This window comes from Mya arenaria, chromosome 4 (genome assembly GCF_026914265.1).
Source record: "Mya arenaria isolate MELC-2E11 chromosome 4, ASM2691426v1".
NCBI classification, from domain to species: Eukaryota; Metazoa; Mollusca; class Bivalvia; order Myida; family Myidae; genus Mya; species Mya arenaria.
In genome coordinates, this window is record NC_069125.1 from 60740483 (window position 1) to 60755384 (window position 14902).

General features: G+C 38.2%; 1 protein-coding gene across 2 annotated transcripts; it reads left to right on the forward strand.

Annotated features, from left to right (window-relative positions):
• The first annotated feature begins 1041 nt into the window (after positions 1–1041).
• On the forward strand, positions 1042–14579 carry LOC128231467 (uncharacterized). 2 transcript variants are annotated; one of them, XM_052944331.1, is made up of 4 exons: positions 1042–1582; positions 8736–8909; positions 9370–9510; positions 13050–14579. In XM_052944331.1, the coding sequence occupies exons 1-4, from the start codon at positions 1321–1323 to the stop codon at positions 13175–13177; spliced, it is 705 nt and encodes a 234-aa protein (XP_052800291.1). In that variant the 5' UTR covers positions 1042–1320; the 3' UTR covers positions 13178–14579. The 2 variants fall into 2 exon arrangements, with proteins under 2 accessions (XP_052800291.1, XP_052800289.1); XM_052944329.1 differs by lacking the exon at positions 1042–1582 and adding an exon at positions 7365–7744.
• The last annotated feature ends 323 nt before the right edge of the window (positions 14580–14902 follow it).

Genomic DNA, 14902 nt, shown 5'->3' on the forward strand with positions numbered 1-14902 from the left:
CCATACAATGACTCTTGGCCATCGGATCGGGTGAATTTACTTGGATTTCGGTACCCCACTAGTCCTTATTTCAACATCAATCAATCAGACTTTACTAAGACGTAAGTCGATATGATTTTATTTAATGCTTTCATACTAGATGATTGGCTACAGCCTCAATTAATACGCACACCTTCCCGGCATCTTCCTGCTCACTCTTTCAGTTGGATATAGCCACCAGTTCCTCATATAGCGTGATGTTGTCCCTTCTGATACAATGATCAACAGACTCACGTATCCTTGGGTGGTGTCCGGTGTCGCAATATAATGACATACTATACGGCATAGTGTTTGTAGCACGAGATTGGAAAGAAATGGAGACCAATTAAAACAGTAAGCAAGGGCTAAGCCGCTTTTATTAATTACATCACCAGTCAATGTGGCCATTTGCTGCGATTTTAATTAAAGAAAACGCAGAACTAACATATTCATGTGAATGTAGCTCATTCTCCTTTCCGTGAGCACAGCCTTTGGGAACCGTTATGCAGGCGTTTGTATACCAACCGGCATTGAAAATAGAACAATCAATTGATATTAATTTTTTTCTATAATACCATGCAATTTGTCCATTTAGTCATTGTGGCCGTAGTTGATTCGTTTTTAATGTTATTCCAGACACGCATTAAACATAAATATGCCTCTTTAAACGATTTTTTTATTTACAAATCAATGCCTCTTGGTAACAATTTTTGATAAAATACCCGTTATATTTAATATACAATGTTTTGTATGCATATCTAAGATTTTTTGTTTCACATGAAAATAAAATTCAGCCTAGCACACGTAATTACAGTGTATATCAGGAACAAGTGCATTAATTTTGGTAATCAAATAAGCTATTTGCCATTCAGACCGTCCGGCGTTAATTGAGTTTACCACCTGTGCACTGTGCAACCGGATCGGGCTTATCAGTTCAGAATTCGTATGTTATACTCTGAATAAGTATACCGATGTCGTGTATTGGCCAACAGGTCTCGCTCAAGTGGCATCCATCAATTCTTAGAAACAGTTTCGCTCATATTTTAGCGTATGTGCGTACGTATACTCTACTGCATAATTTTGGCATAATGTTACACTTAAAGCTTGGCTGAAACAATGTGAACTAGGAGAAGTGGAAATCTAGGTATGCATTTAGCGGAAATGTAATTCATTTTCAACGTGTCAAAGTCGTTTCTGTAAAAAGAGTGGAAGGTGAAATAGTACAAGTATTGTGATATATAAATATACGTAAAATTAGTGAATTGAGTGAATTGATAGATCAGTGTGTTTCACAAAGGCGCAATGGAATGTTCCCCATACCGCATGCTGTTCTTCGTGTTGGGGCTGTTCTCATTCGGGTTTCAGATCGTGGGACTGTTGTTTCCGTCGTGGGAGCGAATGGGAATCGAGGTGCACACAGCCAGCCTCGACATGTCCATCTACCTCCGCCGCGGTCTATGGCTCAATCACGTGTGTGTGAATCAGGGCTACGGTGACACATGCCGCCTCCTTCCGGCATCACAGGCGTGGGGCGACTCCAAGGGAAATCCAATCAATGATGCTTGTAAGTGGAGTCACAGAAATTCTATTATCAGATTAACGAATGGTTAAAGCGTGAAGCCGGATATTTAATTCGCTTCACTTTTAGTCATTAAATGTCATATAAATGTTGTGTCTGTTAGCAAACGTATTTAAGTGTGAAGCTGAGCTTAATTGTAGTACACAGGTATGGTTGCTATTACTGCTGTAAGATAACCTGTTAATTTTCGAGTTTAATATTCGCGATAATGTATCTACCTATCTAGTTAATTTTCGCGAACCTTTTTTGTTCAGATAAATATCATGAGACTAAAAACAGACTTGAAAAAAAGTGCCCAGATCTGCCACCTGTTACCTTTTCATGCTGAACAATACGAACAGGTTATCTGGTTAAGGTTTGCGATTTCCACTTAAAAAGTGATGGTAACTGGTTAACTAGATAAGATTCTCGTTACCAGTATTTGATCTTGGTTAATCTACTGAGTAAGTGCAATCATAAGTAGATGACCAGGCCCCAATTTCTCGAAACTTCTTAAATTTCACAGGCTTAAGTTGCTTATTTCAATTAGACAAAATACATGCTGATAGTGATTTTTTTACGTATGAAAAATTGTTTATTGTGATAATCGTAATGATAATTCTTATCTGAAGTATTAAAACAATAAAAAAAAAGAATATAAAACGCAAAATATTGAAAGACAAAAATAGTGGGTTTAGCTTAATCCAGTTATAAGAGACTTAAGAAGTTTCGAGAAATTGGGGCCAGTTGTATAAATCTATTCATATATAACTTGCAACACGAATCTTATCGAGTTAACCAATCATGTTACAAGTTATTGTTTTGCGAATTCCAATTTTTAAGTACCATAACAACTGGTCAACTACATACAATTCGTGTTACCAGTTACCTATGAATGCAATCCAGATTCAGGCACTAACAGGGTGATGTAGTTATGGTTTGCGAATTCCACTTAGTAAGTAAAATACTAACTCCATGGTTAACTAGGATTCGTGTCACCACTAACTAAATGAAATTCGCAATAGTAGATAACCAGTTGTATAAATAAATTTATAGATAAGTGGTAACACGAATCTTATCTTGTTAACCAGTTATTATGTGACTTATTAAGTGGAATTCGCAAACCATTACTTGTTAACCTGTTAGTGTTGTAAAGCTTAAAAGGGTAATAGGTGGCAGTTCTGGGCACTTTCAAGCCTGTTTTTAGTTCTATGATATTTATTTTACAACAAAAGTATTGCGAATATTAAGGCTAGATAGCTAGATAATTTTCGCAAAAATTAATTGGTTAACACGAAAAAATCGCGACGTTTAAAGATTATCTTACGACAGTAAGATGCCACCATAGATTAACACGAACAATTTGCGAACGCTATCAGGTTATTTTACGGCAGTAATATGCCAGAATCGAAGTCCATCCAGTAAGTAAAATAATAACTGGTTGACTAGATAATAAAATATTATGATTTCTTAACTGAGAGTTCAAAATGAACCTTTTTATGATGAAGAGGATAGTTGTTTGTTGCAGTTTAAGGTCTTAATATATTTCACCGACTGGTAAGCATCAAACTCTATATTTCACGAGTCACGCCGAGGTGAAACATTTTGCAATTTCACATGGGCCTTTTTAAGCTGTATGACGTTAGAGCTGCAGACTCTTATAATCTGCAGAACGTCATATTAAACAGCTTTAACCTTTGACGAATCGATGCGCGAACGGGCGTATCAACCCCAGCGCCGTTAGAAGTTACACTAACAATTTCACATGAAAATAACCTAGTTACCAATCTGCTCTAATACGGGTAGTTACGGAGATGCGTTCTGCATATTAAGTAGCTTGCTAAAAAAGCGCTGTGATGAGTATTATTGCTACCGTTCAGTCTTTTCTCTGCGTATTTTTCTTTGTGTTGATATTAAGAAGAATACAAAAATAAAGATTAATCAGGATTGGACGTGTTTCGGTCTCTTTCTTTTCATCATGCACATGCATTCGTTTGTTAACAATTTACATTGCATATATATCCTTTTGATTTAACTGCTCATGTTGTTCAGATGATACAAATGTTTATAGGAGCATATGCCTTATTGTGTCACATTTGGTAATTATAAAAGCATGTTAAAAATAAGATGGAAATACAGACCTGCTGTGATATAGATCCGCTTTGTTGTGTCGCAACACGACGGGTACGTGAAACCATCGGCAAGCTGTGCGCGTAGTCCACGGCGTAAACGTCAACCTTGGCCAGCAAGTCTTTACCTCCCGTCCGCACCTCCAGGTGCTGGAGTGGAGGGACATTTAGGTGGCATACATAGGAACTTTATTATACTCTCTTCCATTAAGAAAATGGTTCACAAAATTAATATATAATACACATTTTTAAGAAAATCAAGATAATGGTTATTTTCTTAAGAGCATATAGATCACAATTCTGAAGAACCATCATAAAGCTTAAATAAAAAGGTTAATTTTTTTGGATTCCTCAGACTAAGACTTTTTTTAATAAGAGTAAGGAAACTGTAACAATTGTTATATTCATGCATTTTTTATTAAATAAATAAAACTGTACATTTTGTATATTTTGATTCGCATGAAACCGTTTTATGATATGCATTCTTGGTGCCGTTTTTAGGCTGTAGACCGCCGTAGGAATACATGTCGTTCTTTTTCCGTTGTACCTTTCGTGTGTTGCCATTTCACTTTGAGATTTCCGGTTGGCATCCATTATGCAAATTAGCATTCGGAAGTAAATCATTGCATTAGGTGGAAGAACCATTGTTTTCGATATTTATTAATCATTTTCGCATCTTTAACATTTGACTGCATTTTAGGCTTGATCGCTAGATCAACTTTTGTAATAGACCACAAGAGTTCAACTGAGTCCATGTGGAGTTGAAAATCATACTACAATGTACCAGATTTCAATGAAAATCAATTCAATAAACATACCTGGGATAATGTTTGAAGTTCATGTGTAGTTAAAAGTAGTAGTGTGTAATTGTTTGCATAGTATTAACAGTTAATGCAATTATAAAACACATATATGAAGAAAACTCCTATAAACTGGAAAACTCCTGGCAGTTCTGGGTTTGTCCTCATTGAAATAATATTGCATACTAATTCTAAAAATAAGGTACTACAGGGGAGGGAACTCAGACATACATTACATAATAATAAGGAATCGTCACTCAAGCCGAAATTGAAATAATGCGCACACGCTGGTAGAACTGCCAGTGTTCAACGACCTTATCAATCGTCACTACTGTAATAGCTACGTTGTTGTTGTTATAAAGGTCTGTCCGAGCCCTTTAATGGCTGCATTATGGCTTGACCCGGTCACATCCCCAAGTGTGACTAAAACATAATTTTGAAGCCAAAGGGGGAGTTTTACTCCCATCGGTTGATGGGATATTCCAAAGGTGTAATTGTGTACCCAAAATGCCGCGAAACCGGCGATGAATGACATCTAGAGTGGTCCCACAGCTCTACACTACTGAATGTTGTTATTGTTGGGTTTATAATGATTTTCCCGTTCCCTATGGCTGCATTTATATGGCTTGATCCCGTCACATCCCCTAGTGTGACTAAAACCTATTTTTGAGGCCAAAGGAGGAGTTTTATTCCCACCAGTTTGTGGGATATTCGCCAAACGAGTAATTTTGATCCCCAAATGCCGCGGGCCCTACGATGAATGACACCTAGAGTGGTCCCACAGCTCTGACTATTGGATATGATTTTATTTCTTTGGTCTTAAATTGTAATATAGAAATTGGATGTAATAGCTACGGAGCTGGGTTCCGCATATTAAGTAGCTTGCTAAAATTAGCGCTTAGTTGAGTATTCATAATATGTTATGCGGTTAATATAGTGTGAATGAGCTGCGTGTTTGTTTAATTACGCAATTCAAATAATAGAAAACGTATTCTTTCAGTATCGACAAAACGCAATATAAAAAGAAAAATTAAAGCGTACTAAATCAAAATAAATACATGCTCATATCTGTGTTTCCATTTTGGCCGCGGCCGGGGAACTAGATACTAATGGATATAATAGAATCTGGGCAGGTTTATTATCCGGAAATTAACCCGGTGAACTAGTTAAAATCGAAAAAACATTGATCGTTTGGTGATGCAATTAAATGCCCATTTGGCGTAAGATGTCGAAATAAAATGTTTTAAATGAACGAATAAGATTTCATTTCATCCTATGGTCAGTTTTTTTGGTGAATGTAATTCATTCATTGGTATGTTTTCTATGTTTACGTTAGCTTAAATGCCGTATCATATTTATAAACCACTGGTATAAATTTGGTTATTTTATCCACGAGTGACAGTTTAAAGGTTGAGGGCAACATCAAGGTACATCATTACATACAGGAAAAACTAGTCAAATTGTATTGATGATATAAATATAGTATTTTAGTTTATTAAGTAGTAATACCAATTTTACCGATTAAGATTACCCTCACATGATTCGGAAATTGAAAGAGGTAGATTCCAGTACATTATTAGGGAGTTTAACAACATTTTATCACGCAGGAAGTCTACAATAATTATAAAAAAGGTTTGTTAGGTTTTGCCATTCAAGTAGAGCGATTCTTCAATCCAGTCATGTACAGGAAAATCTTGCTGATTTAAAATAGGAGCCAAGCTCTCATGGATATTTTATTAATGAATACGTTTGGCGAAGATCGGATATTAAATGAAGTTCCCTTTGTGTACACAAGCTCATTTATAGCAGTTTTGCAAATTTCAAGGGCCATTGTATAGTCATGCTTGGTCGGTTCTGGTTAGTTTTGGAAAGGAACCGAGATCTCATAGATATCTAATTACTGTTTAAATGAGAAAACGTCCGATTTTAAATGGCGGAACTAATGTGGTAACAAGCTGATTTAAGACAGCAGCCATGTTCTCATGGATATTTAACTAATGTAAAAGTTTAACGAAGATCGGGAAATAAATGTAGACGCCATTTTGTTCACAAGCCTAATTATTGCAATTAAGCGGCCATGGTCTGGAAGGGTCGAGTTTACTAAGAAAATGCCTGAATGCTTTATCCGTTGCAGGGCACTTTTTATGAAACCAACGTTCAAGATTAGGTTTCATATGCAATTGAGTATTACTCCATACTTTAGTAATTATTTGGGTATCAGTTTACATACTATATACATGACGGTATTTAAAGTGACTCGGATACTGACTGGTTTTGATTTAATCGGGTATCAGCATAAAATCTAGCAGTTTTTGTCGGAATGAATTTATGAGCATCCTTATTTTATCTTTATATGTGTATGTTAATTTGTTGACTATATTTACTCACAAAAGGTAACACGGACCCCCGGAAAACCTTTCAACGCTTGAAGCGCTTTGATTAAAGTATATAAAATGATAGATTATAAGTATCTTCCATGGCCGAGAGTGTAAGATAGGTTCATTCCGACCCGAGCGTAGGGTGTTTTGCGGAAACGAGGTTTATGATACCAGTAAAATAGGAAACGAGGAAACGAGTCCTTCGGACTCCACACACTTTGACCAACCCAATTGCGTTCATACCCCGATAATGACATCAACCCCACAATTCATTCCTTAATAATCAACCGGGAAGCATGAAAATAATAGATGTAAATATTTCCATGAAATACATCCTTTGTCCATTGAGTAAAAAAGAGAACACCCTTTTTACTCTCAGGTAGCACAACTCATCTCAAAACAATCTTTGGTGTGACTGACTACTGACGCCGTGTATGAATATACAGCCCTGGCCTAATTTATGAAACAGTCGCTAGCGTTCCTCGATCTGCTCGCCTCTGAATTACCAATACTCGTGAGCATCTCGATCCTGGCATCCAGCCCAGTGCCCTGGATATCTTAGTTTTGCACAGAAAGGAAACATGCAGTGCACTGTTTTTCGATCGTTTTTCACGATTTTATGTGGATTTTCAATCGGATTCCAACTGGTTGGTATCATTGCACCCGCGTGGACACGATGGGCGATGTCCATCCACACAGGCGACACAGATATGGACCTGAGCATCAACATGGGATTCATCATCACGAAAGTATGTGTCCGGCCGGACGGCATGGCGGACTCTACCTGTGTTACTACTTCCTCCGGAAATCTATTTGACCAGATGTCGTTACAGGGCACCCAAACGACCGACTGGCAGCAGAGTACGCAACCTGTTGATTTATTATCAACGTTAAACGTGACCTAATTTATATTTCGCAACGGTTAAGTAGCTACAGGGCGCTCTGATTATTATGTATCTGTGTTATTTGTTATGGGTTACTATTTTATTTTAAAAGGTTACTATTTCTAATCTGTTCGTAAATCATATGGGTATTTTATCTTTAAAGTAAAATAGAGTTAAACATAAACATACATAAAAATTAAAAGAACACATTTTTGCATAGACTTATGTTGTGCGCCTTTATTGCCTTTAATTTGACGTATTACAGTCAGATAATTTTACGCGTGTATTAAATTCAACGTGTAAAGTGATTGACTGTAATGATGGTATTTTTTCGTTGCATGATTGTAACAAAGCTATATTTTGCTAATATATATATGACAATGAGTCAGAAACGCGCCATTTACCGCAATACCAAAGAGATTTGAATTTCCACAAATTACTGTTATTTATTCAGAAGCAGGAAAAAATTAAATATTGCTGAATTTGCTCTTGAGTATAAAATTTGTGACGAATAACAGATGTTGCGCTCTTTAATTAAATCAAATTATTATGATAATATGTATTGAATATATTACACGGGTTGCTGGAGTCGACGAAACTGTTACATTTATGGATCAAACGATGATCTCGAACTGTTGAAAATCGATTGTGTACGATTGAGGTCGCTGTTAATCGATTACTTAAAAATATCTTCGAATATATTAAAAAAATACATATTTGTTTGTGTTCAGTTCATAATAGAAAAAAATATTCCAAATAACCGAAATGCAGCATACGAATTTGCATATATGTTATTTTTTATTTTGGTTCTTATAAGTACAATTATGGACATTTAAAAGCAGGTGATTATTATTATTTTTCCACGAAGTTTAAACAGTCGAAATGGTTTGACTGGTGATTTCCGGTTAAAGACTATAGTTTGAGGCCAAGTTTCGATCCCATTGCTATCATTATGTTGTCTTCTACAGTGGCCCAGCAGAACTTTGCGTCAAGTTTCACGATCCTGAAGATCCTGGTACTGGCTGGTGGAATCTTGGCTCTCGTGGGGTTCCTTCTCGTGCTCATGCATTTCCGGCGAGAGGACAACAACGTTCCCGGTCGCGCAATGGCGATCTTGGGCACCATAGCCTGGGCTCTTTGTGGTCTGTATACAATTAAATTGTACAAAGCTGCAAAAATAGTTATTAAATGACCAGAATTAATATAAGTAGAAACAAAAATGTATAAACAATATATATGATAGTTTTTGGGTCGTTTATCTTAATAGTGGATTTATGTTTATACAAGAGGATCAACCATAGTTTTTCAGATTGATTCTCTTCTCTGAACGCGAATACTCGACTGTCCCTGACCTGCAATCGACTGCGACATTACTAATTTGAACTCTCTGCGACCTCGCATTGGTTGAAAAGTAACCCGCCTGCACTGTGCTTACACCTTATAACTATCTGACATTATAACAACGAAAAGTGGTTATTGAAATTTGCCTTCGAAATCAGAGTTTCACAAACTGTTTTTACCCGACTGGTATGCAGAAAGGTCCTGTTTAGTGTCTTATAGCGAATGTAGAAATGTGTGAGTTATCTATTGTTTCGGTTGCAGGTCTCCTGGTGTTCGCGGCGGTGGCGATCCAGGGGTTCCGGCACGCGAACACGGTGAGCGGCCTTGAGATGTTGGAATCCATGGACGCCTTCGAGGGAATCTCCATAGAGCTGTACTTCCCATGGGGCATCCTCGTCTCAGGTTAGTCGGATGAGTTTTCAAATATCGTGCGGATCAAGGATTTGGCGATATGGGGGGGGGGGGGGGGGGTCCGAGGCAACATTTGGCGTGCGTCTCTTTCTGCCAAAGAACGGATAAATGGTATGCCACGCTTTTGTAAAGCGAGTACAAGCAAAGATACATACATGTATGAGTCATTTACAAATCAGCTGCCGTATTCAAAACTGGCCAATGTCTCCAGCAGATCAGATCAATACAACAGTCGTGCCTTACCAATCACTTTACGGCGTATCCCCGTTCTAACATCTAATGCGTGTATCCCTCGATGCTTGGAATCGATTTGTAAAGGACATTTTGTCAGGCAGAGCCATCGATATAATTCCATTTATGCTATACACTGTACATAACTGAAACCAATTAGTAGTAAGTTAGTAACGCACCCCTGCCCCTGTTAGCCCCAATAATGATGACGTCACGAAACCTTTTCAAATACCAATTGAACAATGCGTAATGAATGTCAAAGTTAAACTCCTTTGAAATCTCCACAATTTCTACTGTGTGTTGATTTTAGACCAGATAAGTGAATAATGACCTATTACGTCTATTACATGACATTTCAATAGGCCAGTATTCACTCATCCTGTCTTATAGCTGCACTCTCGCAGATTGAGCGTTTTGACAACTATTTTTTTTGTCTTGGAACGAGTCAGTGTATGCGAGAATGCATGGAAACCAGTCATATAAGTCTGCTGGCAAATATTAGATAGCAGATTTTTATATTTAAGTTCAAAAATTGATGTTTTATGCATTTTTTTAACCGTTTATAGTAACGAAAATATGAAAATCTGCGACCTGATCATTTATCAGCAGTCCTTTATCACTGGTTTGCAGATACTTACGCAAAGATTTTCTCATTCCAAGCTTAAATGGTAAATGGTAAACACGGTAAATCTGTGAGAGTGCAGCTTAAAATCAACACACACTGTGGAGACTTCACTTGATGGAGAATATAAACGTGGCATTTCTAAAGGCCACTGTTCAATTACGAGAAAATAATCGGTTGATTAGGGAAAGTGTACTCGTGCCAATATCAGTTGACTAATATCATGGCATGTATACAGTACTGCGTTCCAATCAACCGTGTATATACATACGTTAAAGCTGCACTCTCACAGACTTACCGTTTTACAACTATTTTTATGCCCCCCTTCGAAGAAGAGGGGTATATTGCTTTGCACAGGCATGTCGGTATGTCGGTCGGTCGGTCGGTCGGTCCGTCGGTAGACCAAAGCTTGTCCGAGTGATAACTCAACAATTCCTGGACGTATGGTCATCAAACTTCACATGAAGGTTGGGCCTGACCAGTAGATGACCCCTATTGATTTTGGGGGTCATCGGGTCAAAGGTCAAGGTCACAGTGACCTTTAATGGTAAAATAATTTTAAAGCTTGTCCGAGTGATAACTCAACAATGCCTGCACCCATGGCCCTCAAACTTGACATGGAGGTTGGGCCTGACCAGTAGGTGACCCCTATTGTTTTTGGGGGTCATCAGGCCAAAGGTCAAGGTCACAGTGACCTTGAATGGTAAAAGGTTGTCCGAGTGATAACGTGACAATGCCTGCGCCCATGACCCTCAAACTTGACTTGGAGGTTGGGCCTGACCAGTAGCTGACCCCTATTGTTTTTTGGGCTCAATGGGTCAAAGGTCAAGGTCACAGTGACCTTGAATGGTAAAAGTTTGTTCGAGTGATAACTCAACAATGCCTGCACCCATGGCCCTCAAACTTGACTTGTAGGTTGGGCCTGACCAGTAGATGACCCCTATTGTTTTTTTGGGGGGGGTCATTGGGCCAAAGGTCAAGGTCACAGTGACCTTGAATGGTAAAAGGTTGTCCGATTGATACCTCAACAATGCCTGCACCCATGGCCCTCAAACTTGACTTGGAGAATTGGCCTGACCAGGAGATGACCCCTATGGTTTTTGGGGGTCATCTGGCCAAAGGTCAAGGTCACAGTGACCTGGAATGGTAAAAGGTTGTCCGAGTGATAACTCGACAATGCCTGCACCCATGGCCATCAAACTTGACTTGGAGGTTGGGCCTGGCCAGAAGATGGTCTCTATTGATTTAAGGGGTCATTGGGCCAAAGGTCAAGGTCACAGTGACCTGGAATGGTAGAAGGTTATCCGAGTGATAACTTGACAATGGCTGCACCCATGGCCCTCAAACTTGATTTGGAGGTTGAGCCTGGCCAGAAGATTGTCCCTATTAATTTTAGGGGTCATTGGGCCAAAGGTCAAGGTCACAGTGACCTTGAATGATAAAAGGTTGTCCAAGTGATAACTCAACAATGCCTGCACCCATGGCCCTCAAACTTGACTTGAAGGTTGGGCCTGACCAGTAGATGACCCCTATTGATTTTAGGGGTCAAAGGTCAAGGTCACAGTGACCTTGAAAGCAAACTCGACAATTCTTGGACCTATGGTCATTAAACTTGACATGAAGGTTGGGCCTGCCAAGTAGATGACCCCTATCGACTTTGGGGGTCATCAGGCCAAGGTCAATGTCACAGTAACCTTTAATGCAAAAAAGTTAACAAATCTTCCCCCAATGATATCTCGACAATGCCTGAACCTATGATCATTAAACTTGACATGGATGTTAAGCCTGACCAGTAGATCACCATTATTGATTTTAGGATTCATAGAGCCAAAGGTCAAGGTCACAGTGATCTTGAATGGTAAAAGGTTGTCCGAGTGATAACTCAACAATGCCTGAACCCATGGCCTCTAAACTTGACTTGGAGTTGCATCTGACTTGTAGATGACCCCTTATGATTTAAGGGGTCATCGGGTCAAAGGTCAAGGTCACAGTGACCTTGAACGAAAAAAACTTGTCTTTTGATAACTTGACAATGCCTGCACCCATGGCCCTCAAACTTGACATTTAGGTTTCTGGTGACCAGCTAATGACTCTGGATTTTGAGTTCATAGAGTCAAAGGTCATGACGGTCATAACACACTTTATCCTCACACTTTAATGGGCATAATCTTAAAACAGCAACAAATCAGCTGTCATTTCGGTCCATGCATATTTCATTCAATTGTCCATATAATCCTAACAACATGGGGCTCAGGGGGGGGGGGGGGGGGGGGGGGGGGTGGGTAATGTTTGACAAACATCACTTGTTATTTTTTGTCTTGGAAAGAGCAAATTGTCAAGAGATTGCTGACAAAAGATCAGATCGCAGATTTGCTTTTTTTCCGTTCAAAAAATCAATGTTTTATGGCTAAACCGTTACTAACGGTTTAAGAAAAATGCAGAATACAGTAATGTTTCAACTTAAATATAACAACCTGCTATCTATTTTTTGTCAGCAGTCTTATATCACCGGTGTCCATGGATTTTCGCAAAAAATGGCTCGTTCCAAGACAAAAAATAAAAAGAGTTGTCAAAACCTCCAATCTGTGAGAGTGCAGCTTTAAAAGTGTAATCCTGTCGTCAAGAAATCACGCTACGGCGTCTCTCCATTCATGCACGTGTTTTCTATCGTCTGCAGGTATAGGTGCGTCCCTGGCGTTGATGGCGACATTAGCGGTGTCCGTCCGTCTGTGCCGCAGCAATAGCAGCGACCAGTATGGCGGCGGTGATTACTCCGCGCACTACACACCGGCATCAAAGGCGTAATCTGTCGGCTGATATTAGTACATAGATGTTCTCGCAGTTATGTAGATGTTCTCAGTGATAAACGTGGAAGGGTGGAAACAATGACCAAATTATAAAAAATATACAAACCATAAAGGGAGATCCTGATATTTTTAAACGCGTAGGCTTAAATTGTAATTGATCCATGAATCCGCCTGCATTCAAGTCACTGTAGGGATATGATTATTGTTATTGTAATAAATTAGAGTAATGAGTCCTGTCAAAAATATTTTGTTGTGCGTAGTCTTTGAGCAAATATTGACAAAGCCATTCTCTTTAAATCTTCTCTAGGTATGCCAATATTCCTGTGAACGACTTGTTAAATACGTGTGTTGGAATTTCAATTGCTGTATTTTTACACTAATATTTTTTTTATGAACTTGGTTCTGGCATAAATTTATTGGCCTATTCTATCTGGGAGTATAATTTGTTTTTGATCTCAGATTCTATGTATTTTAAATATAAGATCATTTAAGCCTACAACATCGTGATTCTTATCCAATTACAATATTTTTGATAGTTCAGGTATACAGATGAATGTGCCTTCTGAATTATTTTATACCTCATCCACAGGTTTTTTGAGAAACTCCTGGGACCTCACCATGATTCTGTTTCAACTCATTCTCTCTATTTTTTAGTTGATCAAAATTTTGGACCAAATGACGCTGCATTCAGAATGGGATTTTTTGTGTAGACTTTTATTGGCCAAAATGCGTTATTTGTATAGATACATAATGAAGAAAACATATTGGTATATGAATTCTGAATACAGTGACTGCAAATATAACGATGTTTCATGCGATGTGTACACATATGTGTTTATTGAACATTTACTTGCCTAAAAATACAATAATTATCTTTAAGTTCACACATAATTATGTAATAAAACGTTCACTGATTATTAGATCGTCTCTTTTTCAACGAACAACAGTCGGATTATTGTGATAGCCTTGGTTGCCTTTGTGTCGCATTTGGCATCGTTTTGAATGCCCACGAGTTATGTCCCCTGTTTGGAAGAGAAAACGAAAACAACAGAATAGCGTTGACGTTCGCTGCGTGGCACTCTTTTTTATTATCAGCCTTGTTTTATGTTGTATTGTAAATTTGTGTTTCAGCTATAAGCCACATAGAATGTTAAAACAGCCTTTAAAACGTTTCAAGTTCACGGAGTTGCATTACGGTAACCTTCCCATATACATTATATATATTTTTTGAAATTTGAAAACACTCAATTCGTACCCACCCGGATGTTTTTGAAGTGTAGTAAATTACTCATTTGGTATGGATTCATATACAATGTATATATATTTTGTTAAATTAATAAAAATGTCGTATCGTTCTGGCTGTATTGAAGTTGAATACAAGTAAAGCAATTTGAAAACCATTGTGTCGTATTTACAACTTAGTTCCAAATGCTCCGAAAGTTTCATAAGTTTGTTGAAAATATAAATGCGTGTGATTGGTTTAACATGTTGTTCGTAACATTAATCCGTCTATTATGGGCAAACAAATAAGACAAACCAGTGTGTGTACGAGCGAAGGGTCGAAAATAGAGCGCCTCCATTGAGTCGTTCGATTACATGTCTGCCATTTAAGTAACTAATCGAAGACAATCAAATGGATATATACGATGTTATGCTTATCACTTATCTATATAATTTTATTTCTGGTGGTTATCTGATTTTCGAATTCCACTGTGGTTAAGCT